The 27989-nt window shown below is 50.9% G+C and overlaps 1 protein-coding gene and 1 long non-coding RNA gene across 2 annotated transcripts; one reads left to right on the top strand and one right to left on the bottom strand.

The window, feature by feature from the left end:
* Positions 1-1404: 1404 nt before the first annotated feature.
* On the bottom strand, positions 1405-5720 carry ID4 (inhibitor of DNA binding 4, HLH protein). Its single transcript, XM_029053413.2, has 3 exons — positions 5089-5720; positions 4175-4231; positions 1405-2954 (listed from the first exon to the last, which is right to left on the bottom strand). The coding sequence occupies exons 1-2, from the start codon at positions 5494-5496 to the stop codon at positions 4187-4189; spliced, it is 453 nt and encodes a 150-aa protein (XP_028909246.1). The 5' UTR covers positions 5497-5720; the 3' UTR covers positions 1405-2954; positions 4175-4186.
* Positions 5721-11957: 6237 nt separating this feature from the next.
* On the top strand, positions 11958-25482 carry LOC114807334. The gene is made up of 3 exons (XR_003755375.2): positions 11958-12113; positions 24217-24320; positions 25395-25482. It is a non-coding gene; the product is annotated as an uncharacterized LOC114807334 (long non-coding RNA).
* Positions 25483-27989: the final 2507 nt, after the last annotated feature.

The raw sequence follows: 27989 nt of genomic DNA, 5'->3' as shown, positions 1-27989 counted from the left end.
GATAAGAAAAAAATTGCCCAAATGGAATAGTTTCTAAAGCAAAAATACCACTGCTTGCGAGTCTTTTTTTTTTTTTTTAATCTTAGATTTTTAGGGTGTCATTGAGTTTCCTGAGAAATAACACCGGGAACAGCATCCACTGCTGATGTGGTATATTTTTTTCTCTGAGACAAAGGCCTTTGACTCAATCAAGTTTTCAGCTTGAATAGGACTTAGTCTTTAAGACACTGGCTTACTGCACAGATAGTTAATTCAGACGGGGACAATTTATTCTGCGTTGCTTACTCAAGAAGGGGCTTTCATAGTTTTCCACAGGCTGTTTTCCCACACATTCCTCCACATTTTTTTTTTTTAGGAGAGGCAGGTTAGGGGAATAGCCCAACTCTTTGAGAGGGCACGCACTCTATAACTTTTATCCCCCCCGCCCCCCGATAGACTGATGGGACAGGGACAGGAAAGCAAAGGGCAGAAAATTTCATTTGAAACGAAGAATGAGCCACCCCGACATATAAACCGATTCCAGAGAGCGCTGGAATCCGATAGTACTCAGCAGCCGGGCGCGTTTGAACGACGCAGTGAAGGAAAACACACCGAACCGTTTCAAAAGGCAGTCAACCCCCACCCCAACACAACTGTCCACTGAAAACGCTCTGCTCAAGAAGAATTAAGGAAAGAGACTCCCTGCTGGAATGCTTGTTGGTCTGTGTCTTCTCTTGCTGACACTTGGATAAATCAGTAACACTACAAGGTAAATTGCCAGCAGTAGTGCTTAGATGGCCTTGAAAATATCTTTGATTCTGTTAATATCTAATGGCAGGGCAATGTCACAGCTAGAGGAGGCAATCGGAGGTGTTAAGTGTTAAAAACAACAAATGTTTTGGCCTGGCTTGATCCTCCGCCACTTGCTGTGTTTGATTGCAAAAAGGACCCAAATTTTGTTTGTCCTTCTTTTTCCACACACTGCCACTTTAGCTGATAACTAGTGACCACGGTATTTAATTTCCTCATAAATATTTAACTTCAATTTCCAATAAAGGGTCCCCTGGGCCTATAATACTTCTGACACTCATATAATCTGAAACAAATCCCCTCGCTTTTTTTAATCAAACAGACCATGTTACACACACAGTTGACTAACTATTTACAAAGCACCCAATTAAATCCTACTTAATTCTCTCCCACTCTGAAAATTCCATCTGACTGGTGCGCAGATAAAATCCGCCACTTTCTCACAGCCTTGTCAGTTTCTCCATAATCCAAAAAAACCCACCCAAACCAACCAAACCCCCCCCCCCCCCCAAAAAGCAAAAAAAACCTTCCGGCAACGAAGAAACTGGGAAAAGGGAAAGAAGACTACGCATAAACAGTTTAAGAGTAGAAAAATAAAGCCAAAGAATCGGTCCGTGACAGATAAATCTACTTTAATGTTCACATGTAAAAGTTAACACACCACGAGAGATTGCACAGTATCTTAACTGTAACTAACAAAGCCATAGTGAAAATCATTTAGTATAAAAAAATAATCTCGATGCGGTCGTAAGTTTTTTTTATTTTTTGGTCTACTTAATGTTTTGAAAACTCTTTTTTATACCCCTGCTTGAAGACTTCACCATTACACTTTTTCCACCATCAGCTATCAATATTCTTTGGAGGAAGGAAAAAAAAAACCACCAGTATTTTCATTTGAAAGAGTTTGCCCTTTGGTTGCAAGCAGAGTACAATTTTCCATTTCTATAATTGAATAATGCTGTACAGACATGAAAGCTTGCGATATTAAGCTTTAGTGTGAAATGAAGTTTGATTGCAATTTCTTTTCATTTTGATGCAACAGAGGAGTTCACAAACCGCTTAACCCCCTCACCTCATACGCAAAATGTATTTTGATTCCATTTTCAGTTCTCGGTTAAAAAATAAAATAAAATAAAATCCCCCCCCCCCCCAACCCCTCCCCACCGGATTATCCCTCAGGTCGTTCTTATATAATCGGCTAAAGGAAGAAAAACAAACCCCGTCTGTAAACCGAGAAAGCCTATTTTCAAAACGTATGATACAGATACAGATATCTTCGTCTAGATGAAAGGAAACACATTTGTCGACTCAGAACAAGTTTATTCGCAATGAAACATCTCATGCAGCCATGCAGGACCCCTAGCTATAACTGTTAACTTCCGAGTTGGGCGAAACGAAAACAAACCAAACCGAAGACATTCAAGGTATTTTCGCCGGGGCCGCCCCGTCCCCGAGCTGAAACACAATTTTCCAAAAGAAATATTCCCACATCTTAAAAAAAGCACACGTGGAATATTTACAAAAAAAATATTTAATTAAAAATATCTTATAATTACAGGAGTCTATTAAAGCATATACTCTCCTCACACTTATAGAACATCTCTATATATACACAGTATGAAATGTCACTCAATCTATACAGTATGTAACATTCTTGCGGAGGGAAAGGATTTCCCTCCCTAGCCCCGATATAAGCATCTATTTTAAACAATAGATGTCCCCCCCCCGCGTCCCCCCCGCCCCCAAAATTATCTACAACGCTCCGGTAGATTAGTAAAGCTTCGAAAAAAATCGACTTTTCGGTCACACTTAAAAAGTACGCTTAGAAAGTCGGAACTCTTCTGGATCCGGCCTACCCTCCCTTCCCGCCCCCAGCGCTCTCTTGGGTCCCAGCGTGCTGCTGCAGAGATGCCCACCCCTCTCTCCCAAATCCCCTTCCCGGGACCGGATTTTTCCAAATGGCGGCGATGGAAGGATGGACACGCGGAGGATGGGGGTGGGAAGGATCCTGCTGGATGTGCAGGATCGCCTGGGTCCTCTCCCGGATCGGGGGGGGGGGGGGGGGAGGTCTTCTCCCCTCCGACGGCTGCGTTTTGTTTTGCACCCCCCTCCTCTTCCCCCCCTAATCTGTCTCTCCGGGCTCCTTTGGCTCTGCCGCCGCACACCTGTGGAAGAGGAATGAATAAGAGGGGGTGTGTGAACCATTCCGCTCCAGACTAACTGGCGCCACCAACAAAACCCAAGACATGCTTGATCAACAACCCAAAACAAACCGGGTCAAACAACAAGCCCGGCTCCCAGGCTGGGCCGGGGAGAGGGATGCACACAGCTGCCGGCCCCCGCCAGGAGCCCCGGAGGGGAGGGGGCGTGTGCGTGGACGTGTGGACGTGTGCGCTCGTTTCACCGGCCCCTTGAGAGGGGTGCACGCAGCCACTGGACCCTGCTAGGAGCCCCCGAGGAGAGGGGTCGTGTCCCTGTGTGCGTGTACACGGGTGCTCATCTTACCGTCCCCTCCCAGAGAGAGGGGTGCACGCAGCCGCTGGACCCTGCTAGGAGCCCCCGAGGAGAGGGGACGTGTCCGTGTGTGTGTGTCCATGTGTGCTCACCTTACCGTCCCCTCCCAGAGAGAGGGGTGCACGCAGCCGCTGGACCCTGCTAGGTGCCCCCGAGGAGAGGGGACGTGTCCGTGTGTGTGTGTCCACGTGTGCTCATCTTACCGTCCCCTCCCAGAGAGAGGGGTGCACGCAGCCGCTGGACCCTGCTAGGAGCCCCCGAGGAGAGGGGACGTGTCCGTGTGTGTGTGTCCACGTGTGCTCATCTTACCGTCCCCTCCCAGAGAGAGGGGTGCACGCAGCCGCTGGACCCTGCTAGGAGCCCCCGAGGAGAGGGGACGTGTCCATGTGTGTGTCCATGTGTGCTCATCTTACCGTCTCCTCCCAGAGAAAGGGGTGCACGCAGCCGCTGGCCCCTGCTAGGAGCCCCCGAGGGGAAGGGACGTGTCATGTGTGCGTGTGCGCCCGCCTCGCTGTGCCCGCTAAGAGCCCTGGAGTCGAGGGGGGGGGGGGGGGCACGTGTGCACGTGTGTGTGTGCACGCACATGCAGGCGTGTGGGCGTGTGGCCGCTCGTCTGGCAGACCCCTCCCAAAGAGAGGGACGCACCCAGCCGCCGGCCCCCGTTGGGAGCCCTGGAGGTGAGGTGGCGTGTGCACGGGTGTGTACACGTGTGCGGCGGGGGCAATCACCTCGCCGGCGTCTCCCCGTCGACGCCGGCGAAGCCCGGCGGGGGTCCCGGCCGCACCTGGCCCCCGACCCGCTCCGGAAGGCGGTCGATCGGTCGAGCGACGGATGATGGATCGATGGAGGGCCGGACCCGGCGGTCACTCACCTGGAGGGCGGCTCAGCGGCACAGGATGCTGTCCCCTTGCTTGTTAACCGGCCCGGCCTGGATGGGACGATAAGAATAAGAGCCATGGGGCCTACCTCTTAACCGCTCACCGGGTGCCGAGCCCTGTTCTAAGCGCTGGGGCGGACACGGGTGGTCCCGCCTGGGGGGCTCACGGTCTTAACCCTCCTTTGGCGGATGAGGTGACCGCGGGCCGCTGGGGTTCGGCCAGTCGCCCCAGGTCGCACAGCGGGCGCGTGGCGGAGGCGGGATTGGAACCCAGGTCCTCCCACGACGACCCCCACCCCCCCCCCCCGAGCTGTCGCCACTGAGCCTCCCTGCAACACGACGGGGGCGTTAAGGGGGTGGGGTGGTCAGCCCCTGCCCGAGCCTCGCACACGCGTTTGCACACGCATGCCTGTGCACCCAGCTCCCGGGAGGAGCTGGGCATGGACGGGGAGGGCGGGGGAGGGGTTGGGGGGGGGGGTCCCCGGTGGGCAGGGCCAGCCCCCCGCCACCTCTCTGCCCCCCCCCCCCAGCACCTCCTCCCCCTCCCGCACAGGCACGCACACATATGCACACGCGTGCACACAAACCCGTGCTCGCGCATGCACGCACACGCGTGCAAACCCATGCTCACCCAGGCGCAGTTGCACCCGCATGCACGCCCACCCATGCACACCGACGCCCCCCCCCCCCCCCCACTATGCCCGCTCACACGCACGCTCACGCCCAGCTGCACACGCATGCTCAAGCCTGCACATGCGTGCACGCACCCCCATGCTCACCCACGCCCAGCTGCACACGCATGCATGCACACTAACGCTCCCCCCCCCCGCACGGCCGCACACGCTTGCACACGCTTGCACACGCTTGCACACGCCCGCCCGCCCCCCCCCCCCCCCCCTCCTGCTTACCGGGTCGGCGTTGAGGGCGGTGAGCGGGGTCCGGGCGGGGGGTCCGTTGGCGGGGGCGTGGGGAGGCTGTGCGGGGGGCTGCGGGGACCTGAGCAGCGCCGGGTGGGTGTCGAGGGCCAGCTGCAGGTCGAGGATGTAGTCGATGACGTGCTGCAGGATCTCCACTTTGCTGACTTTCTTGTTGGGCGGGATGGTGGGCACCAGCTTCTTCAGCCGGCTGTAGCAGTCGTTCATGTCGCACTGCAAGCAGAGGGTGGCGGCCGCCGCCGCCGCCGCCGCCTCCTCCTCCGGCCCGCCCGCCGGCTTGCAGCGGGCCACCGCCTCGCCCGAGCCCCGCAGGCCCGGCTCCCCTCCCGGGCCCGACGGGGCGCGACGGCCCGACGGCCGCACGGGGCTCACCGCCTTCATGGCCGGCCGGGGGCGCCGAGCCCTGCGCTGAGCGCTGCGGCCGGCCGGGAGGCGCCCCTCTCCTGCGCCCCCGGGGAGGAGCGCCCCCTCGTGGCGCTCTTCGGGCGCCCCCTCGCGCCCCGCGGCGCCCCCTGGCGGCGCCCTGCTGCGGCGCCCGGGTGCGCCCCCTTGCGCCCGGGTGGCGCCCGGGTGCTCCCCCTTGCGCCCTAGTGCGCCCCCTTGCGCCCCTGGTGGCGCCCCGGTGCGCCCCCTTGCGCCCGGGTGGCGCCCCGGTGCGCCCCCTTGCGCCCGGGTGGCGCCCCGGTGCGCCCCCTTGCGCCCGGGTGGCGCCCTAGTGCGCCCCCTTGCGCCCCTGGTTGCGCCCCGGAGCGCCCCCTTGCGCCCCTGGCTGCGCCCTAGCGCGCCCCCTGGCGTTCCCCCTCTCCCTGCCCCGCCCTCCCACCTTGTCGCCCAACCCCCCGGGTGGATTTTCGGGGGGTCGCGCAGAAGCGACCGAATCCGAGCCCCCTCCCCCCCCCCCCCCCCAAACAAAGAGACGCCCCCCGGGCAAGCAGGGCTCCCCGCCCCCCCCCCCCCGCCGCCGTGGGCCTCCCCGGCCGGCCGCCTCTCGCCCCCAGCCCCGCCGCGCCGCCTTATTTCTAGGGGCCGGAGTCCGGGGCGGGGGCAGGAGGGAGGCGGACGGACCAATCGGAGCGGCGGGGCCGCCTTCGGGGGGGACGGCCTTTGGACCAATGGGAGCGAGGCTTCATTCCGTCAACGCCGGGGGGCCGGGAAGAAAGGGGGGGGGGAGGAGGAGGAGGAAGGGGAGGGGGTGGGAAAAAGGAAAAGGGGGGACCGAGCGAGGACGGGCCACCAGCGGGTGAAGGGGAGAGGGACGGAGAAGTTCCCACCGAGAACCGGGGATGGGGTCACCCCGAGATCGGCCCGTTTCCCCCCTCCGCATCCCGGCCCTTCCAGGGGCTCTTCCGTCCTTCCCGGATCCCCGCTGTCCAGTCCCTCCAGGGGCCCTTCCGTCCTTCCCGGATCCCCGCTGTCCAGTCCTTCCCGACGGGCCGCGGCCGGGCGGGAATCTCGCCTCCCCCTCCCCCGTGTCGGCCCACCTCCAGGCCGCTTCGCCCGGCACCGCTTTCCCCTCCTCTCTTTGGCCGGCGTCCCCGGCGTCGGAGTCGAGCGCGTAGGCTAGCCGGGGATTCGCGGAGGATGGAGGATTTAAAATTCCACCGCCGCGTCGGATATCAGTCCCTTTTATGTCACATTCATGCCGGGAACTTCGTCGAGTCCATCGAGGCCCCGCGTCACGTCTGGGCCGGTGTGCCGAGCTTAGACGGGGGAGGCCGGGAGGGTCCCCGTTCCTCCACCTCGCCCTAGATCGCCTCGAGAGTGGGCATTTACTCTTTCGACCGTATTTATCGGGTGCTTACTGCGAGCAGAGCGCCGTACTGAGCGCTGGGAAAGTGCAGCGGGGCAACAGAGAGAGACGATCCCTGCCCGAGAACGGGCTCGCGGTCTGGAAGGGGGGAGACGGGCGACGGAACGAGTAGACGGGGATCGGTGGCGTCAAAGTAAATACCCCCCCCCCCCGCCCCCCGACACACACACTCGACTTACCCCCTCCCCTTCCGGTCCCTGGATCCTGCCCTGTATCCCACTTGGGTGATAACCGCCACTTTGCATCGCTTCTCTGTGCCTCGGTTACCTCGTCTGTAAAACGGGGGTGAGGATCGTGAGCGCCGTGGGGGACGGTGTCCGACCCGATACGTTCGAATAGGAATAGTAATCATTATTCTGACGTTGGTTAAGCGCTTGTGGGGTGCCGGGCACCATCCTGAGCACCGCAGGTCGGTCCCGGTCCCGCGGAGGGGCTCAAGGTCTTAATCCCCATTTCACAGATGAGGAAACTGAGGCACAGAGAAGGGAAGTGACTCGCCCAGGATCACACAGCGGACGGGTGGCCGAGGAGGGATGAGAACCCACGGCCTTCTGCCTCCGAGGCTGCTTCCCAATCTTCCCCGGCGTTCAGTACGGCGCCCGGCCCGTACTAAGAGCTTAACGAATGCCACGATTATGATTATTCTCGGGCACAGGTTGGCCCCGGGTTTCCACCTTGCGCTTGGCAAAAGGCCATCTACACCTGGCGGGGAAGTGAACCGTGGGAACAGGGAATGAGACTGAGCTCCTGGACGATACGTGCACCCGTGCCCTTGCCCGCCCCGAGTCAGAGCGACACGGCCGCGATCGCGAGGGGCACCCGAAGCGGCGTGGCTCGGTGGCAAAGAGCCCGGGCTTCGGAGTCAGAGGTCGTGAGTTCGACTCCCGGCTCTGCCCCTCGTCAGCTGTGTGACCGTGGGCGAGTCACTTCTCTGTGCCTCGCTGACCTCATCTGTCAAATGGGGATTAACTGTGAGCCTCACGTGGGACCACCCGATGACCCTGTATCTCCCCCAGCGCTTAGAACGGTGCTCTGCACATAGTAAGCGCTTAACAAATACCAGCGTTATCGTTATTATTACTATGTCCCTGTCGCCCAAGAGCGAGAGTCGATTCTGGTCTCTTCCATCGCCTTCACGCCGAGCGGGCGGGCTTTCTTACTGCCTGTTTATCGCACACAGGTCTTCGCGCCGTCTGTGCCGCTTGTGTACGCTATAACGGGCACATTTCCCCGGAGCGTTTCCTGTACTTCTGATGAAATGACGAGTAACCATTCAATGCAGCTTTCAGGGGTTGATAAGTTAACGCTATCTATCCTCCCCCTCTCCTCCCAACCTCCTCCCTCTGTGTGGAGATCTTCTAATTCCACGCCTTGGAATTTCACCTCCCCGGGTCTTCAGGAATACGACCGATGGGCCTCCGTCGAGCCCGTTTCCCCGGCACTCAGTTATCGAGCTTTAAAATTCCAGTTTCAAACCTTAACTGGGCGAGAGCAGCTAGGTGAGAGCCGTCCTTAGGCAGCGAATGTCGGACCATCTCGACTTGAGTTAGAAAGCGGAGGGAAAAAAAAAAATGAGTGGGTGTAAGGAGCTGTTTTAGAACCCGTCTCATTGATATAAATCCTAATAATGACAAGGACGCTAATAATGAAATAATAGGAGCGCTAATAATGTTCCAACGGGAACACTAATGATACCGTAACCCCTTATATTTATATGCAACACTGCTTTTCTTCCACAGAGCTTAAAAGTACTTTGCCGGGCTCACCGTATTTAATCCCCTTCGAATCTGTATTTCGAAAAATTTTGCCGAGTTGATAGAGAGATCAAATCTAGATGCATTTAAAATATGCTCCATGCAATATATGAGGCTTAGATTTCTACATCTCCCCCTCTGGACTGTGAGCTCACTGTGGGCAGGGACTGGGTTTGTTGTATTGTTAGATCGCAGTCGCGCAAGCTCTCCGTACAGTGCTTTGCGCACAGTAATAATAATAATGATGATGTTGGTATTTGCTAAGCGCTCACTACGTGCAGAGCACTGTTCTAAGCGCTGGAGAAGATACAGGGGAATCAGGTTGTCCCACGTGAGGCTCACAGTCTTCATCCCCATTTTACAGATGAGGGAACTGAGGCCCAGAGAAGTTAGGTGACTTGCCCACAGTCACACAGCTGGCGAGTAAGCGCTCAGGAGATACGATCGGTCGATTGACCTCCATCAGTCCCGTTTCCCTGGCTCTCAGTTATCAATGTTACTCCCTCCTTCAAAATTCGAGTTTCAAACCTTAAAGGGCAAATATTCACAGCCGCTTTCCTCTTCTACTTGTTTCTGCCGCTTTTCTGAAACGCGCCTCTCCTAGGGAGGCGGTTAGGGCCAGAGGTTGGTCTCTTCATTCCGCAGGTGGGGAAACTGAGGCTCGAAGAAACCGTCGTCGAGCTCCGCGTCGGAATCACTGGGTAATCACCGGAATTACCCAGTGATCCCGGTTGAATCGGGGACCGGCCGCTCTCCTTTTAACTCTCCTCGAACTCGAGAACTTCTGAAAAACCTCAGAGTACCATCCGAGGCGTACTAATACCGGCCTCATACGAGCCTCTGAGAGGGAGAGAGTAGATTAGCTCGTGGTGGGCAGGAATGTGTCTCTTTTTATATTGTACTCTCTCCCGCGCGCTTAGAACGGCGCTTTGCCCACAGTAAGCGCTCAATAAATCCGGCTGAATGAATGAGTGAATCGGGGAGACGCGAGCTGGGCGATTTGCAGGCACCATGTCGGGGATTTGAAGTCATCGGCCTAAAGTCCCTCTGCAGATATAGAAGAAGGGAGTCCGAGGGACCCGGCGAAAGCGGAGCGTGTGGCCGAAGGAAATGGCCCTTTGAGCCTTGAGATCGGAGGCACAGCTAGCTTAGCCACTTAGAGGGGGGAGCAAAGCTTCCGGAAATAAACCACGCAGAGGTGTGTCTCACCCAGAGGGAAGAATCGCATTAGTTTCATTCCCCTGACCAGACCTAAATGGCTCTTTACCCTGCAAGACTGCCTGAAAGTCTACTTTGCACGGCTGCCCTAGTCGTCACCCTTTTTTTAAAGAAAAGGTGAACTCGAAGAAACAAAATGAAATCACAGTGAAAAATGGCCTCAACTCCCGGGGGGGAAGATGCTAAGGCAGCCCAAACCAGCGGTCTCTCTGATTTTCATATTGTGGATGCATCTGAGAGTGACAGGCTCTTAGCGCGGAGATAAAACTTTCTCCTGGTACTTTTATCTGGGTCATGGCTCCTCGGTACAGATATGACGGCTAGGAATAGTTGCAATTCTCCCAAGCGCGAAGCGGGAGGCTTATTTTCCATAGGCAGGGCCCCGTACATTCCGTCCTGGGGTACGACGCGTGGTGCAGCGGATGGAGCCCGGGCCTGGGAATCAGGAGGTCATGGGTTCTAATCCCAGATCCGCCTCTCGCCTGCTGTGTGACCTCGGGCAGGTGACTTCACCTCTCTGTGCCCGTTACCTCATCTGTGAAATGGCGATCGAGACCGCGAGCCCCACGGGAGACGCGGACTGTGTCCGGCCCGATTTGCCTGTATCCACCCCAGCGCTTAGTAAGTGCTGAACGGATGCCGACCGCCATTACTGCTATTATAGTTATTATTGTCGTTATTAATGTTGGGTTACGGAGCTGGCAGCACGATGACAGTGAACCTGTTATTATTAATGTGTTGCAGAACTGGCAGCAAGATCCCAGTGAACTGGCAGTGTGATCTCAGTGAACCGGCAGCGTGACTGCAGCGAACTGGCAGCGCGATCGCAGCCGGCAGCGCGATCGTCGCGAGCTGGCTGTGCAGTCGCGGTGAACCGGCGATGTGATTGTATTCGTTCATTCATTCGATCGTTATTTATTGAGCGCTTCCTGTGTGCAAAGCACTGTACCGAGCGTTTGGGAGAGTACGAGGCAACAAGAAAAAGACACATTCCCTGCCCACAAGGAGCTTAGACTGTGGATTGTGGGTGTAAATTGGAGATTATAGACTCTCGACTGTAAGTGCGTGCTGGGCCAGGAACTTGTCTACCAACGCTGTTATACTGTGATTTTATACTCTCTCAAACGCTTAGTACAGCGCCCTGCACATAGCAAGCACTTGATGGGTTGCCTGGTGAACCGTCAGCGTGTTTGCAGTGAACTAATAGTGCACTCGGCCTGCAGAACGTTTACAGTGGTGACTCAGAGCAGAGAAAACTTTGAAAAACTACCTCTCGCCCAGAGCGTGGGCTATAATGAATTTAACATTTGCGTTCTTACAGACACAATCCGATACCTGTCTTGGCGTGGTGATAAATGCATCAGATAATTTCCTGGACCCAACAAGGGGTAAGAGCTTGTTATAACAATATACAATATTATCATATAATATCGGAGAGGGGTTTAATGCTTGAATCTCCGGGCTTGGAAAGTGGGTATAGAAGGAAATAATAATGTTGGTATTTGTTAAGCGCTTACTATGTGCCGAGCACTGTTCTAAGCGCTGGGGTAGATGCGGGGTCATGGTTTTACTGGGACGACTCTCTAGACTCGATCGGTTCCTGAAAGCTGAGTGTTAAATTGGAACCAGTGTTCCCATAGAAAGAGTGTGATGAATGGGTGATTAGAATCTGAACCGATTCTATTTATTGTGATTAAGTTGTCTTGTTCTTGTCCGTCTGTCTCCCCCGATTAGACTGTAAGCCCGTCGATGGGCAGGGATTGTCTCTATCTGTTGCCGAATTGTCCATTCCAAGCGCTTAGTACAGTGCCCTGCACATAGTAAGCGCTCAATAAATGCTATTGAATGAATGAATGGTCATGCTGTTCTCCCTCCTACTTAAACTGTGAGCCCCGCGTGGGACAGGGACCGTGTCCGCCCTGATTAACCCGTACCTAGCCCAGCGCTCAGAACGGTGTTTGATACCTAGTAAGCGCCTAACGCATGCCATTAAAAAAAATGAAATTTGTATTTTAATACTGCTAAAGTAAGTTTTCATTCCCAGGAAAACATTAAGTCAAAGCGTTTGCGGACGCTGCCATTTTTAGGGGATCGGATTAGAAAGAAAAGGGCCAGAAGCGGCCCCAGCCCCGCTTCTTTTCGACCGGGTGATGGGAAAGAGCCCAGTTCAAGCAGATCCAACTTTTTTTGTGGGTGTGAGCGGGATTATTGGCCGGGTGAGTTTCATCTGAGTGAACATGAAGCTATTTGTAAATCTTCAGGGTCCAGGAGCTTACTGACTGACTGATAGTTAGATAAAAAGCTGTCTGTTTGGACTGTTCAAACTCACATTCAATGGCAGCCCTTCCCCAGATTGGGATTGGCTGGCTCGAAACACATGTGGTGTTTTAAAAACATCTTGTCCTCCAGATGGGGGATTTTGTTCTTTGTTTACTCTGTGTTTTGGGAAACGCAGGTAAAGCATGCGACAACAAACAGTAATGGTCATTTACTGTTGTTTAGTGCAGAAATACAGCATCTTTGTTAAGTGTCCAATTTTCCAGCTTTAAACCGGACAGCCTGCTTTTCAGCCGACAGTTCTCCTGTATGATACAGATAGGGCCCTGGGTGCCTTTTTTTCCTACTGTTTTTATTTTCGGCGCATGACTTCCCTCTGGCTCAATGCCTGCTACCAATTTCCCACTAGATTGTAAGCCCCTGCTGGATGGGAATTGTGTCATTATTGTTATTATTATTACTATTAACGACGACGATACTAATACTAACAATCACAATAATAATCTAAATTTCAAGCTCCTTGTGGGTGGGGGTTGAGTCATAACAATAATAATTGTGGTGATAATTCAAGACTTACTATCTGTCAAGCCCTGTACTGTGCTGGGGTAGATTCAAGGAAATCAGGGCCCCCATGGGGCCCACAGTCTAAGTAGAAGGGAGAACAGGTATTGAATTCCCATTTTGCAGATGAGGGAACTGAGGCACAGAGAAGTTGTATCTTGTCCAAAGTCACGCAGCGGATGAGCGGCTCCCAAGGCCCGTGGTCTATTCACTAGGCCACACTGCTTCTTCTTCTAGTGTACTTTCCGTAGTGCTTAGCTCAGTTGCGGTACGTTTAGGCAAAGAAACTGGTTTGGTTGAGGCCAGAATTGGTTTTTTTTGTTGTCGTTTTGTGTTTTTTTAATGGATTATGTTAAGGGCTTACTATGTGCCAGGCAGGCACTGTACTAAGCGGTGGGGCGTATACGAGCTGATCGGGTTGGACGCAGTTCCTGTCCCGTTTAGGGTACCTGAGGCTCAGAGAAGTCAAGTGACTAGCCGATGATCCCACAGCAGATAAGTGGTGGAGCAGGGATTAGAACCCGGATCCTCTGACTCCCAGGCCCGGGATCTTTCCACTAGGCCAAGCTGCTTCTCCTCAGATTATCTTGTCAGGCCAAATTGGCTTTGCAGAAGAGAGCTGACAGTTTTCCAACGTATCCACCAGCCTGCCACACTAATTAAAGGAAACATATCCAAGCGATATCAGCACAAGGTACTCACCGTCCAACGAGCGGAGAGCCGCTAACTCGCGCCTCGCAAACTCAGGGGACGTAGGCTGGTTCTTTCACCAACCAAATAAAATGACATGCGTCTCGACGTGGAGATCGCTCTCTACCTGGAGGAGCCATGTTGAAATGGAAAGCACACCTGATCTCTCTCAGGCATATTGTACGCTCTCAGAACGAGTGAAAACAAAAGAAAACGTTCTTTAGTATCAGATGCCCTATGAAGTAGAATTTCCCAGAAGTTAAAACGGCCCTAATATTTGCACACTTTGGATCTAATTAGGGTTTTAAGACCGGTTATCAGGGTGCCCATAACCTACCACTCCAAATTAGAGGTAATTAAAGCTCTAGGGTCTGAAATCTTTTGTTGATCAACAGAAGACTGTCTCATCTCCCCAAACCCATGAGACCTAAAGGATTTCAGGGGAGTTGGATCACATGTGCGCACACACACGTGCGCGCATCTTCTTTTCTAGGTCTCTGACGAGGTGGAGAATTTTCTGATAAAGGTGAACTGCAGGAATCTGGAAACAGAGGAGCGTTTTTGTCTGGCAGCCCAAGAGACTTCATGGAACACTGGGCCTCTGTCCAATCTATTTCCATTATATCTACCCCGGCACTCAGTACAACGCTCCACGTACAGTAAGCGCTGAACAAATATCACAGTTATTCATGGTGGGTAAAACAGATTACAGACAGTGGCCCCCCACCCCTTGTCCCGGCATCTCCTAGGGCTGCCTCTGGCTCACAAAGCTGTTCCTAGCCGCAGAATGCCCCAGCGGTCAGTCATTCAGTCGGTCGAGCGTTTTGAGCGCTCAATAAATACGCTCGACCGACTGAACGACTGATTGATCGACCGGGGTCTGACCAGCTGAAAACTGGACAACTGGTCATCCTAGACCATCTGCTCCCCCCGCGGTCTGCTGGCTGGGCTTCTGGGACGCTAAGGAGAGCTTTTAGTCAAGGAATTTAACACTTACTGTGTGCAGAGCACTGTACTAAGTGCTTGGGAGAGTTCAACCCAACAGAGTGGGTAGACATATTCTACAGTCCGGAGGGGGAGAATTTAGACCTACCTAAATGTCTGAAAGGCAGACGAGATATGCAATCACCCAGAATCCCCAGGAAGAAAACCAAAAGTTAAGGAGCCCAGATCTGCCCCTGCAGAGAAATGAGACCAATGAGGCCAAAAGCCATTAACCAGGACAGTTGAGCCTACTGGCTATTTTAACTACAGCAGCTGAGAACATGACTCAGTTGCTTTCCTGGAAGACTAGCGGGAGGGAGAAAACATCAGTCGGGATTTTCCCTGTTTTTTTCCATCTCCTGGGGACACCTGGTGAAACTCTTGGGTCCCGGGGCTTCCCCCAGATCCATCTGGAAATCATAGGAAGGGAAGCTCGGGGAGGGAAGAACTCAGTATCGGTCACCTCCTTGATCCGGCCGACAGCCTCGCTCTCCTCCTACCCGGGATGGCAAGAATGGGCTTCTTAAACCTGGATGTCTGGCCAGGGGGTGGTCAGCTGAAAAAACTGCAGCCTGGTGGTCTAGCCAGGTGAGGTGGGATTTTCAGAAGGCTTTGAGAAGCAATGGGTCCTAGCAGAAAGAGTTTAGGCCTGGGGGGGTCACAGGACCAGTGCTCACTACAGGTCTTGGCATATAGGAAGTGCTTAACAAATACCTCAATTATATTATTGTTATCATTATGATTAGGAAACCAGAAGATGGATTTAAGAGAGTTCCAGGATGAGGACAATGACCGCATTCACCCTCCCTTAGGGATGGCCCCGTTAGTACAGTCTCTGGTCGTTTGCATCTTTCTCCCTTTTTTCATGGTATTTGTTAAGCACTTACTATGTGCCAAGCACTGGTACTAAGCGCTGGGGTAGATACCAGATAATCGGGTTGGACACAATCTGTGTCCCCCATGGGGCTCACAGTCTTAATCCCCATTTAACAGATGAGGTAATAGTGGGATCTGTTCAGCGCCGACTACGTGCCAGGCACCACACTAAGCTCTGGGGTGGACGCAAGCAAATCGGATTGGATGCAGTCCCCGTCCCACGTGGGCTCACAGTCTAATTCCCCGTTTTCGACCGATGAGGGAACTGAGGCACGGAGAAATGAAGCGACTTGCCCAAGATGACCCAGCAGACAAGAGGTGGAGCCGGGATTAGGACCCACGACCTTCAGGCCCACGCTCTATCTACTTGGCCACGCCGCTTCCCCTTTCCAAGCCCCATTGCAGCCGTCTCTTCTCCCCAACGGAAGGGTCAATCGATCAGTGGAACTTACTGGGCATTGATTGCGTACAGTTCAAAACAGCACCGGAAGGCTGTAGGACTGGTATTTTTATTTCCGGCGTCCATGTGGGCAGACCATGCCGATGCCCTTCTCACGGCCGCTGCCATACTTGGCAAACTTGGCTGGCTAAGCCCTCATTTCCTCTTCTCCCACCCCCTTCTGCGTCGCCCTTGGATTTGCTCCCTTTATTCACCCACCCGCAGCCCCACAGCACTTCTGTCCACATCTGTAATTAAATCATTTAAACTGATGCCTGTCTCCCCCTCTAGACTAGAAGCTCATTGTGGGCGGGGAACATGACTACCAACTCTGTTATCTTGCACTCTCCCGAGCGCTCACTACGGTGTTCTGCTCACAGTGAGCGTTTGATTAATGGATTGACTAGGGCGCTCGAGCCTCGCTTCTCGCTGGGGCTGAAAAGCAGTGTGGCTTCGCGGAGAGAGCACGGCCCGGGGAGTCAGAAGGATCTGGGTTCTAATGCAGGCTGCCACGTTTCTGCTCTGTGACCTTGAGCAAGTCGCTTGACTTTTCCGTGCCTCAGTTACCGCCTCTGTAAAATGGGGATTAAGACAGCGATCCTCATGTGGGACAGGGTCTGTGTCCAACCTGATTACTAGTATCTACCCCAGTGCTTAGTACAGTGTCTGGCGCACAGTACGTGCCTAACGAATGTCGTGGATCGTGGATTTTTTTTTTCCAGGACACAGATTATCTTTTAAACAGGAATCACTGGGGAACCTCTATTGTTTGCAGGAGTAAATTGTGCCTTCTCCAACTTAGCATAAATAAATCCAGAGGGGGCTGGAGGGGGAAATTGTTCAAACAAACCCCAGCAGAGAACCGAGTTAGGCTGGGAAAACAGGTTTTCCAAACCCAGTCATCTCGCTGAAGAAAGAGGAGAGTTGAAGCAGCTTCCTTTCATTTTGGAAGAGAAATTAATCTCTAACCATAGTTTGGGCTGTGTCCTGGCTTTTTATACCTCCCACAGGGTGTGTAGACAGGTCTGTTTTCTTTCTGGAGAACATTTAGATGTGAGGACCTTCTGTTACCTAAGACATTAAAACTCCACCCTAAGAAAAAGGTCAAAGCTAGGACAGTTCTTCAGAAGTCAGTTGTGAACCCAGCTAACAACTCTTTCTGGGGTCAAGTGTATATTATTACTTTTATTATTGTTATTAGGCAAAGTTGGAGGAAGGTCCAATTTTATCCATCTGATCTTAAAATATGATTTTTTTCTAATCTCCTCCGGACCTGACAGTCTCTGGGAGAGGTACCGAAAGACTGACGGTGTCATCCTAGGTCATTTTGACCTTCAGACCCACTGAGGAAGAGAACAAAGCCCAAAAAGTGGGCTTAACCCCTGAGTTGCGAGTTTCCACGAAGGGCAACAGATTGCCCAGAATCCTGCCCAGAATCCTCCCCAGAATCCTGCTGCATTTAATCAATCAATCTTATTTTGTGAACATCTACTGTGTGCAGAGCACTGTACTAAGTGCCTGGGACAGTACCATATAAATGAGTTGGTAGGCCCGTTCCCTGCCCACAACGAATTTACAGTTCGGGGTGGGGGAAACAGGAATTAATATAAATAAATGAATAATGGAGGAATACATAAATTTTATGGGGCTGAGGGAGGGATGAATAAAGGGAGCCAATCCAAGTGCAAGGGCGATGCAGAAGGGAGTGGGAGAAGAGGAAATGAGGGCTTAATCAGGGAAGGCCTCCCGGAGGAGCTATACTTTCAGTAAGGCTTAGAGACTGGCCTTCCCATTAATAAAATGCCCCAAATCATGCCCTGGAATTGAGGGGGTGGGGCCGGGAGTGGATGGTGGGGTTTTCCTACTGAAAAGTCTCGGGAAATGTTGCTTTTGGGGTGTATCTGCGAGGTGGCACCGGGAAGGGAAAGAAGAGGCGAAATCTTGAAGTAATGACTTGGGGGCTGGAGGCGGGAGCCTTGGGGCTCTGGACCAGCTGTTTAGAAATGCCCAGGGCAGAACTCGGTCTTCCCACTCTTTATGTCCCTTTGCGTAGGACTTGGCTCTCCTGGGTTTGATTGTTTATTGAGCCCTGTTGAGACAAGAGAGGTCTAACTGAAGGGAGTGAAGCCGTTTGTCTGGAGAGCTGAAGGCCCAGGGGTGACAATCCATCTTCAAGAACACGGCGCTATCGTAAGCACCTTGCGGGCAGAGTTTGTACCTTTAACCTCCCCTGCGTGCTTCCAAGCCCGTCCGCACTAGGTGACGAATAAACACTAGTCTTTCTATTGGAAGGATCAACATGGACTTAGGGAAAGAGCGTGGGCCTGGGCATCAGAAGACTGGGTTCTAATCTGCCTCTTGCCCGGTCTGTGACCTTGGGCAAGTCACTTAACTTTTCTGTGCTTCAGTTTTCTCATCTCTAAAGTGGGGATTCTCTCAGTGGCATTTATTGAGCGCTTACTGTGTGCAAGACAATTCGCTGAGCGCTAGGGAGAGCACAAATGATAATAACGATAATTATGGAATCTGTTGAGCACTTACTATGTGCCAAGCACTTTCCTGAGCACTGGGGTAGATTCGAAGTAATCAGGTTGTCTCACGTGGGTCTCAGTCTTAATCCCCATTTTACAGATGAGGTAAGTGAGGCACAGAGAAGCAAAGTGGCTTACCCAAGGTCACACACCATTTTGGGCACGCGAGTGGCAACTTTCAAAATGGCACCTCAGTGGACTGGGTCAGTCCCCCCGGCTTCCTGGTCACCCTGGGGCATAACCAGCCTCTTTCTTAGGGGCCTCTGTCTTTGAAAGCTCATTCCGCTTAGCATTCAGGACACGGTGTTCTTGGACTTCCTTGCCACCAATATACAAAAAGCGGAGGATGAATTGGGGTCAGCTGGGTGTTTGGCCTGGTTTGTACTGAGAAGTACTGAATCACCCCATGGATCCTGCCTGAGCTTCTCACCCTCCCAGGGGCCTTCTGTGAGTTCCCGCCGTCTCCGCGTAAGCCACCCTTTGACCTAATAATACCAAGTACGGCATTTGCTAAGCACTCACTCGGTGCCAAGCACTGTAGTAGATAGAAGATACTCCATCTCAGTAGGAGAGAAAACATATCTCGCCCCTTTTTACAGAGGCTCAGAGAAGCGAAGTGATTTGCCCAAGGTCACACAGCGGGCTCATCTATCTCACCGCCAACGGCTCGCCCACTCCCTGCCTCTGGCCTGGTTCGCCTTCCCTCCTCAGACGGGCAATTTATTCTCCGCCCCTTCAAAGCCTTATTGAAGGCCCATCTCCTCCAAGAGGCCTTCCCTGACTAAGCCCTCCTTTCCTCTTCTCCCACTCTCTTCTTCGTCCCCCTGACTTGCTCCCTTTAATAATAATGATAACTATGTGCAGAGCACTTTTCTAAGCGCTGACGTAGATACAGGGTAATCAGGTTGTCCCACGTGAGCCTCAGAGTCTTCATCCCCATTTTACAGATGAGGGAACTGAGGCACAGAGAAGTTAAGTGACTTGCCCACAGTCACACAGCTGACAAGTGGCAGAGCCGGGATTCCAACCCATGACCTCTGACTCCCAAGCCCGGGCTCTTTCCACTGAGCCACGCTGCTTCTCCAGCAGCTTTTATTAATGAATGCTTTATTCATTCCCCCCCCCCCCCCAGCCCCACGTCACTTATGCACATATCTGTAATTTATTTCTATTAATGTTTGTCTCCCCTTCTGGACTGTAAGCCCACTGTGGGCAAGAAATGTGTCTGTTTACTGCTTGATTGTACTCTCCCAAGTCCCCATTACAGTGCTCTGCACACAGTAAGTGCTCAATAAATACTTTTCAATGAATAAATAGTGGTGGAGCAGGGATTAGAACCCCAGTCCTCTGACTCCCAGACCCGTACGTGGTCTTTTCGCTAGACCACACTACTTCGCCCAAGCCGTTCGTTCATGTATGCTTCCTTCCCCAAATCAGCTGATCACTTACACCTTCGAAGCTTGCACCCCTTTAAATCTCCCAGGACCAGGGATCCAACCTATCTCCTTTGATGGTCCAAGGAGCGGGAAGCCCATGGATATTTGGGTGTTCGGGCCACTAAAACCCAGAGGTTAACAGGGCAAAACCTGTTCCCAGAAACCCTGAATTGCCAGGGTTCACCTGAGGTTTGACTGTTCAGAGATATATGCGCATAAGAAACATCTGATTATCATAATAAAAACCAAAACCTTTCATTGCAGGGGCTTTTCCCACCCACTTACTCAAATGTCATTGGGGGCTCCGAGTTAAAGACGGGAAAGAAAAAAGGAAAGTTTTTCCTCTTACTGGTTTTCTTAATTAAAAGAGAAAAAAAAAAAGCACTCCAAAGAACTGTCTGTTCTCTGGGCCCTAGCTAAGTGTGGTGATTCAAGAAGAAATGCTTTTCACTCCGTGGCTTTTTTTCTAGCCTAATGAGGGATCCTGGGAATAGAAGCCTTGGGGTATCGGTAAATGAATAAAAACAACAACAACAACAACAAAAAAACACACAATGCCTTTGAATTTTCTCTGGCACCAGGACTCAGCCCCACAGCACTTATGTACATAGCTGGATTTCATTTATTTATATTAAAGTCCGCCTCTCTCTCTTTCTCTCTCTCTCTCTCTCTCTCGACTGTAAGTTCACTGTGGGAAGGGAATGTGTCTGTTTGTTGTTATATTGTACTATCCCAGATGCTTAGAACAGTGCTCTGAGTACAGGCAGTGTTCAATAAATCGTTAGACTGACTGACAAGAATATAAAATTCAGGAAGGTCAGAAGGTGGGCATCTGTGGGGAGAGTGGTCATGATAATAATAATAGTAACTGTGGTATTTTTTAAGTGCTTACTATATGCCAAGCACTGGGATAGATAGAAGATCATCAAGACCCACATGGGGCTCAAAGTTCAAAGAGGGAGCACAGGTATTGAATCCCCATTTTGCAGATGAGGGAACTGAGGCCCAGGGAAATAAGTGACTTGCCCAAGGTCACACAGCAGTTCATTCATTCAATAGTATTTATGGAGCGCTTACTATGTGCAGAGCACTGTACAAAGCGCTTGGAATGTACAAATCGGTCACAGATAGAGACAGTCCCTGCCCTTTGATGGGCGCACAGTCTAATCGGGAGCAGTCCAGGGGCAGAGCTGGGATTAGAACTCAGATCCTCTTGACTCCCAGGCTCGTGCTCTATCCACTAGGCCATACTGCTACTTCTTTGTTAAGCACTTCATGCCCAGCACTGACTTGAGTGCTTGGGTAGATCCAATATGAGCAGGTCCGAACCAGTTCCCCGTGGGACTCGTGGTCTACGGAGAAGGGGCAACAGGTCCTGGAGCTCCATTTTACAGATGAGGAGACTGAGGCCCAGAGAAGTTAAGTGACTTGCCCAGCAGTCAAGGGGTGGAGGTAGGAATAGAACCCAGGTTTCCTGAGTTCCGGGGATGTGCTCTTTCTCCAAGACTGTACAGTTTGAGGCACTGAGCATAGCTGAATATACATAAATGCTAACGGGTTCGTGATTGAGTCTTCCCAGGTGAGTTTGGCATGGCATGGTGGATGGAGCACGGGCCTGGGAATCAGAAAGGTCGTGGCTTCTATTCCCGCCACTTGTCTGCTGTGTGACCTTGGGCAAGTCACTTCACTTCTCTGGGCCTCAGTTACCTCATCTGTAAAATGGGGATCGAAACTGTAAGCCCGATGTGGGAGTCAGGGCCGGTGTCCAACCGGATTCGCTCGTATTTAGTACAGTGTGAGGCATGTAGTAAATGATTAACCAATACCGCATTTATTATTATTATTGTTATTCTGTTTCTACTCCTGGGTGGGTGGAGGGAAGGAGGGAGCAAGAAATCATCTTCTATTCCACAGATGGTCTCTTCCACGGCTAAGCATGTCTGGGAAATCCAGCTATATATAGTGATGATTTGCTCTGTACTTTTTTTTCCCACATGAGTGGTGAATTGCCTGTTAATATTTACCATTCAGCATGTAAAGTTTGCCATTTCCTGCGCTACTGGACATCCTGTACTTTGGAAATGCTAAAAGCCCAAACACATTTTTCACCCTCTTTCACACACATCTATTTAATTCATTTTATGGGGAAAGAATCAGGAAAATAACCTAAAAAGGCACCTTGTGTGCATATGTTTGTGCATGTATATATCGATAGAAATGTGGAATCCGTACTGTGGAGTCTCGCAACATCAACATCGGAATTGATTTAGCATTACTGGGTACAGGCGCTGTACCGAGCTTTTGGGAGTATGTAGTAAAAATAGAAATCAAGAACCATCTCTGTCCTCGAAGAATTTACGAACCAATGAAATCCTCTTTAAACCCCAGAAATAGCAGGGACATTGCGTTGAGGATGAGCAGATTTTTTCCCATTAGATGGTAAAACCCTCAAGGGCAGGGCCACATCCTAGCTTCTTTTAGAATTGCCCATCGTGCTCCGCGCTGAGCTCCCGATACGGTACGTATTGAATAAATACTGTTGTTGATGATGATGAAGATTTAGCAAATATCATGTGCGAATAAACAGAAAAATGCACAAAAGCGCCTTACGGCCTTTCAAAATATGAAATTGATTCTCTCAGGCCCACTGGTTTATTTTTAATCAAGAAGTATAGTTCATAGTGTAGTAGCAAATGGATTGTAGAAATTATTAAAAGTAATGAAATCGGTAACAGGAGACCTTCCTAATGCTCTCTGCAGTACTAAATATCTTGACTGAAAAAATGAAGAATCACTAGGTTTTGACATAAGGATTATAGGCATCAAAGGAAAAGGAGAATGAAATGAGAAGCCCTATTACCTTACCCTGGATAGCATCTATTTAAGTCAGGACCAGCTAATCGAAACGGAAAATCAAACTCACTCGTAAAATAAACTTCTCAGAGAAACTCAGCTTCCAAACGAGCCTCGGCTATTTAAACGGAGCCCCCGGAAATGGAGACTTTTTTCCGAGTCGCACTTTGTTTTTCCTCACTCTTGCCCAAAATCATATCTGGTGGAGGGTTGGATCAGTTAGTGGACGAGTCATCCAGTGTGGGTTATCGGAGGGGAAGTTAGGGATGCCAGATGGAATCGTCCAGTTATTTTAAGGAATGAACTCACCAGGCTCACCATCCTCTTGCCTCAGAACTCTGCGATGCCCGGAACATGGCTCTGACCCAATAATCACCTACCTGATGTTCATATACTCTTATTAGAAGCATCGTGGCCTAGCGGAAAGAGCACGGGGCCTGGGAGTCAGAGGGCTTCGACTACAATCCTGATCCTGACACTTGCCTGTTGTGTGACCTTGGGCAAGTCACTTAACTTATCTGTGCCTCAGTTTCCTCCTCCGTAAAATCAGATCAAGAACCTGTCTCCTTACGTAGGTTGTGAGCCCCATACGGGACAAAAACTGTATCCTAGCTGATTATTTTGTACCTATCTAGTTACCTGCTCCCCTACCTACCCGGAACTGGTGCAGACTGATACAAGCTGGTCTGTTCTGGGAGAGAGGAAAGTCTGTTCCTGGCACAGGATGTAGAAGGATTCTTCAGCCAATCAATCAATCAACTGTATTTATTGAGAGCTTACTGTGTGCAGAGCACAGTACTAAACCCTTGGGAGAGTACAATACGATAAAGTTGGTTGACCCACACCCTGCCTTCAAAGAGCTTACAGTCCAAAAGGGGAGGTAGACATCAAAATCAATTGCAACTAAATTACAAATAGGGGAAGAATCTGCCCATTCCTCTTGGCTACTTAAATGAGTTCTTCACTGGAAAGAGGGTTTAGATCCTAGCTCGGCAAAAGATACCGATCTAATTATTGTAAATCATTTCTAGGCTCTGATGGAAATAAAATTCCACTCGAAAAAATGTATTTACGGTGACCCTGAATTGTGTGAATAACATTATTTGGACAATTTCTACGCCCCTAACCTGTCATTTGAACACTTTCAGGCCTCAGTCTGAGCATTTGTAAAGATGTTCTGTTGAGTGCACTTGAAGAGCACATTTCTTTTTCATATTAAAAAGTGTATCAAAGCCGCATTTCCCTCTCTTAAAGGTTCCGTTTATTTAGCCTTTCCACCGGTAGCCTTCTTCTCTTCATTCTGACTGCCTCCTCTAGTATCATTTTTCTCTGGTTTCCCCAAGGCAGGGAAAGCATCTGCAAAAGTGGGTATTCACTGCTAGATTCTATGCTATGTCTTTATTCTTAAGAGGGATGTAGCAGTGTCTTGTCACCCTAGATTAGCTGTGAACCTGGCTTCCCACACAAAAATCAAAGCGACTCCCTGCACAGCTCCAAGAAAATGAGCAATTATCTGGCTGATTTGCTCGGGGTAGATTTCGGGGCCCTGAATGATCCAGTTACCCAGTGTACACAAAAGCAAATCACCTAATAATTCAGTCCTCGTCACTTGGGCTGTGAGGGTGGGGCTATTTCATTGGGCCCTAAAGGAATCTTTTCTTTCTGATTCTAGGATGTTACCACTGAAGACTCACCTCGCCACCAACAACGATCTACATTATGACACAGGCGGATATTCCTACCGCCCCACCAAGGAATATTTCTCAGGAGTCCATGGTAGGTCCCTCATGCTCAAAGCATTCCTCCAGAGGACTCCCTGGGCCCCCTCCCCACAAACTGGCTTCAGAACATCTGCTTTCCCCTCCCAGGTTCCTGTGAACACGGGATTGCTAATACTAACAATAATAATAATTGTGGTATTTGTTAAGCATTTACTAGGTGCCAGGCACTGTACTAAATGCTGGGGTGGGGCCCTCAGTTATGGCTTTAAAACATGGAAGCTATAAAACGTAGATGTGGGAGAATGTCTCCGGGAATGGACAAATGTTAGAGTGAAGTTTAGCGACATTTTCAGGGGTCATTTGTAGACTTTTGACACGCTCACTTCTCAACTCTTACTGTGCGGTCACCAGTAATGTCAACTAATAAATGTCAGTGGACAGGGTCCTGATGGGTGAGCTTCTTGTGGCTCGGAGGGGCCTGGATCATTTGATATACATCTTTATTTGAATCCGCATACACAGATTCATCCAGTCGGATTTACTGAGCGCTTACTGTGTGCAGAGCACTTGGGCAAGTACCATACAACAGTGAACAGTGACGTTCCCTGCCCACAAGGAGCTCGCAGTCACTGGGAAAGCAAAATCTTTAGGTATTTGTTCCGTAACCTTTAGAAGTTTCAGCTTTCAAGAGGAAGGTTTTCTTCTTTTCTTTACTAAAGGCATTTCAGAGAACCGTCCCTCTAATTTATTTATAAGAGTAAGTCTCTAGAACAAGGTAGCATTACAACACTGCCCTACTAGTGCTTTTATACACATAAATCCATTCATAATTAATGGAGTGGACTCCAGTGCCGCTGCTAGGAGAAACGTAAGGTCAGGTCTCTGGGAGACGAAATCATGCCATTATTCTTGACGAGAAATAAATACGTGCAGGAACTAAAAAGTACTTAGCTGAAAGGAGAAGGAGGGGGAGGGGATTTGAGTCCATAAGGGCACTTTGAACAATTCATTCCTAAATGAAAGTGCTTTTTCTTGCTTTTCTGAGTTGCCTTGATCTGCCTAAAAGTGTTGTTGGGACAGGTTAATGATTGACCTTTGAGGGACCCACATACCACTCTTTGTTCTCTAGCCGTCAGGATCTCAAAGAGCCTGGAAGCCTCAGAGAAATAAAGGATTAGTTTGCGGAAGGAAGTCCGGTGCAGGTGACCCATGGGTAAGAACAGAAAAGTGAGTTTTTCCCGGGGATCTCTCTCCTTCTGCTTTCTCCCTCGGGTGAACTTTCTCCGATTCGCCACTCTGGGAAGCGATGGGGCGGAAGCTGACCATCTGGGAACCGATGAGATGCAGCGTGGCCTAGTGGGAAAGGTGCGGGGTTGGGAGACGGGGGGCCTGGGTTCTAATCCTGACTTCTCTAGTTGCCTGCTGGGTGATCTGGGTGGTAAGGGATCAATGCTTCTGTAAATGTCCTTATGCTCTATTATTTCCCCTACCCCTAATCTGTTTTAATGTCTGTCTTCCCCTGTAGACTGCAAGCTTCTTGTGGGCGCGGATTGTGTGTACCAACTCTATTGTATTATATTTTCCCAAGCACTTAAGTACAGTCCTCTGCACACAGTAAGCACTCTAATCAATACCACCGATCGATTGACCTTAGGTAAGTCACTTAATTTATCTGGGCCTCATTTTTCTCATCTGTAAAATAGAGATTAAATGGCGATTACAGGGACTATCTAATGTGATTGAATTTTATCTATCCCTGACCATAGTACTATGTTTAGCCTATAGCGCTTAACAACTACTATCATTATAAACGATTCAGTATTTCTTGAAATCACAGCCCTGATTTCCGGAAAAGCAGAAAAGTGAAGATAATCTTGAACGGGGACTCAAGCAAAGCTTCCCCCTATCCTGTTTAAGAATTGACCTCTTTCACTCGTCCCGTTAAGAGGCCTAGCGGGTATATCTTATATGGCCCATTAAAGCTGCGCAAAAACCAAGCGAACAAAATGCATGTCGACACAGCAGCAATTCCACGGTGGGGATAGGTTCATAAACCAAGTTTATCACTTTTCTCCTCCTTAATTTGTCCAGTCACTTTTGCTTGTGTGCTGACTCTTGGTCTCCGAATGCAGAATGCGGTGAGCTGGGACAGTCAGAATGGGGCAGCCATGTGATTGATGGTGTCTGTTTACTTGTTTTGATGAGCATAGATCTATAATTCTATTTATACCAGTGCCTGTTTACTTGTTTGATGTCTGTCTCCCCCATTCTAGACTGTAAGCCCGGTGCAGGCAGGGATTGTCTCTATTGCTGAATTGTACTTTCCAAGGGCTTAGAATAGTGCTCTTGCACACATGACATGAAACCCACCAGAAAAGCTCCATCTCTCTGCATAGCTAAATAAAACCTGGAATGATAAAAGAGGGAGTCAGGGGACCTGGTTTCTAATCCCGTCTCTGGCACCTGCCTGTTCTGCGACTTTGGGCAAGTCACGTAAATACTCTTGGCCACAGTAGCCTCGTCTTTAAAATGGGGAATAAATGCCTGTTCTTATTGGAGGCCCAGTGCCTCCAAGAGACCTTCCCTGACTAAGCCCTCCTTTCCTCTTCTCCCGCTCCCTTCTGCGTCACCCTCACATCCTCCCTTTATTCACCCCCACCTCCCCAGCCCCACAGCACTTATGCCCTTATTGATTATATCAGTGTCTGCCTCCCCCTCTAGACTGTAAGCTTGTTGTGGGCAGGGACTGTGTCCGTTTATCATTATATTGTACTCTCCCAAGCGCTTAGTATAGTGCTCTGAACACGATAAGTGCTCAATAAATATAATGGATTGATTTGTATCTATCCCAGTTGAAAGCACTTAACAGATACCACAATTGTCATAATTATGATTAGAGAAAGTGGACTGGAAGTAGTAAGCTCATCGTGGGCAGGGAATGTGTCTGTTCATTGTTATATTGTACTCTCTCAAGCGTTTAGTACAGAATGCTTAGTACAGTGCTCTGCACAGAGTAAGCACTCAATAAATACCACTGATGGATTGCTCGGCACACAGTAAGCGCTCAATAAATTAGATAGACTGAGTGGAGGAGGGCGAGTGTTTGCAAAGATCTTTGTGTGCCCAATTCCCCAGAACTGGTCTGATTTCCGCCTCTGCCCGGAAGGCTTGGCACGGATCGAGCTGTTTCCCGCAGGGCTCTGGGAATGCGATTCTTTGACTGAGCCCGTCCCGTGACCCAACACGCATCCCGGTGCCACTCTCGGGGATGGAATCCTGGGCCGGATGGACCACTGGCCTGACCCTGGAAGATCTCACGCTCTCATGAGATCGCTCTGGGACTGGCCGGACCCCTCCAGCCCCTGGGGTCAGGGAAGCGAGGGCAGAGGTGGCTGGATTTTTGCCGGCCAAGACAATGTTTTTGGCCCCACAGTTTCAGCCTCGCTCGGTCCAGGGTTTCTTCAAGTTCTGACGGCTTTAGTGCAGGGCTGAAAAGGATTTCTGGATGGGGCTGAAAAGACCCCGTCGTCACTCCCTGCCAAATCACATCTTCCCACCTGCTTGCCCCCACCCCAGCCTCTGGTAATTATCCTACTCCTTCTGATCGCCACACTAAAAATGACAACGGGCACCTCATGCTCAAAGTGGGCAGGGAATGTGTCTGCTTAGAGTTGAATTGTACTCTCTCAATGCTTAGTATAGTGCTCCGCACCCAGTAAGAGCT

Source organism: Ornithorhynchus anatinus, chromosome X2, assembly GCF_004115215.2.
Source record: "Ornithorhynchus anatinus isolate Pmale09 chromosome X2, mOrnAna1.pri.v4, whole genome shotgun sequence".
Lineage (NCBI taxonomy): Eukaryota > Metazoa > Chordata > Mammalia > Monotremata > Ornithorhynchidae > Ornithorhynchus > Ornithorhynchus anatinus.
This window is presented reverse-complemented; position numbering and strand designations above follow the sequence as displayed.

Excerpts from the sequence above, each read along its gene's own strand:
- ID4 (XM_029053413.2), bottom strand. The coding sequence starts at position 5,496 with ATGAAGGCGGTGAGCCCCGTGCGGCCGTCGGGCCGTCGCGCCCCGTCG. Across the intron at positions 4,232-5,088 it reads CCGCCCTCAACGCCGACCCG|GCCGGGCCGGTTAACAAGCA; the intron begins GTAAGCAGGAGG and ends CGTCCCATCCAG.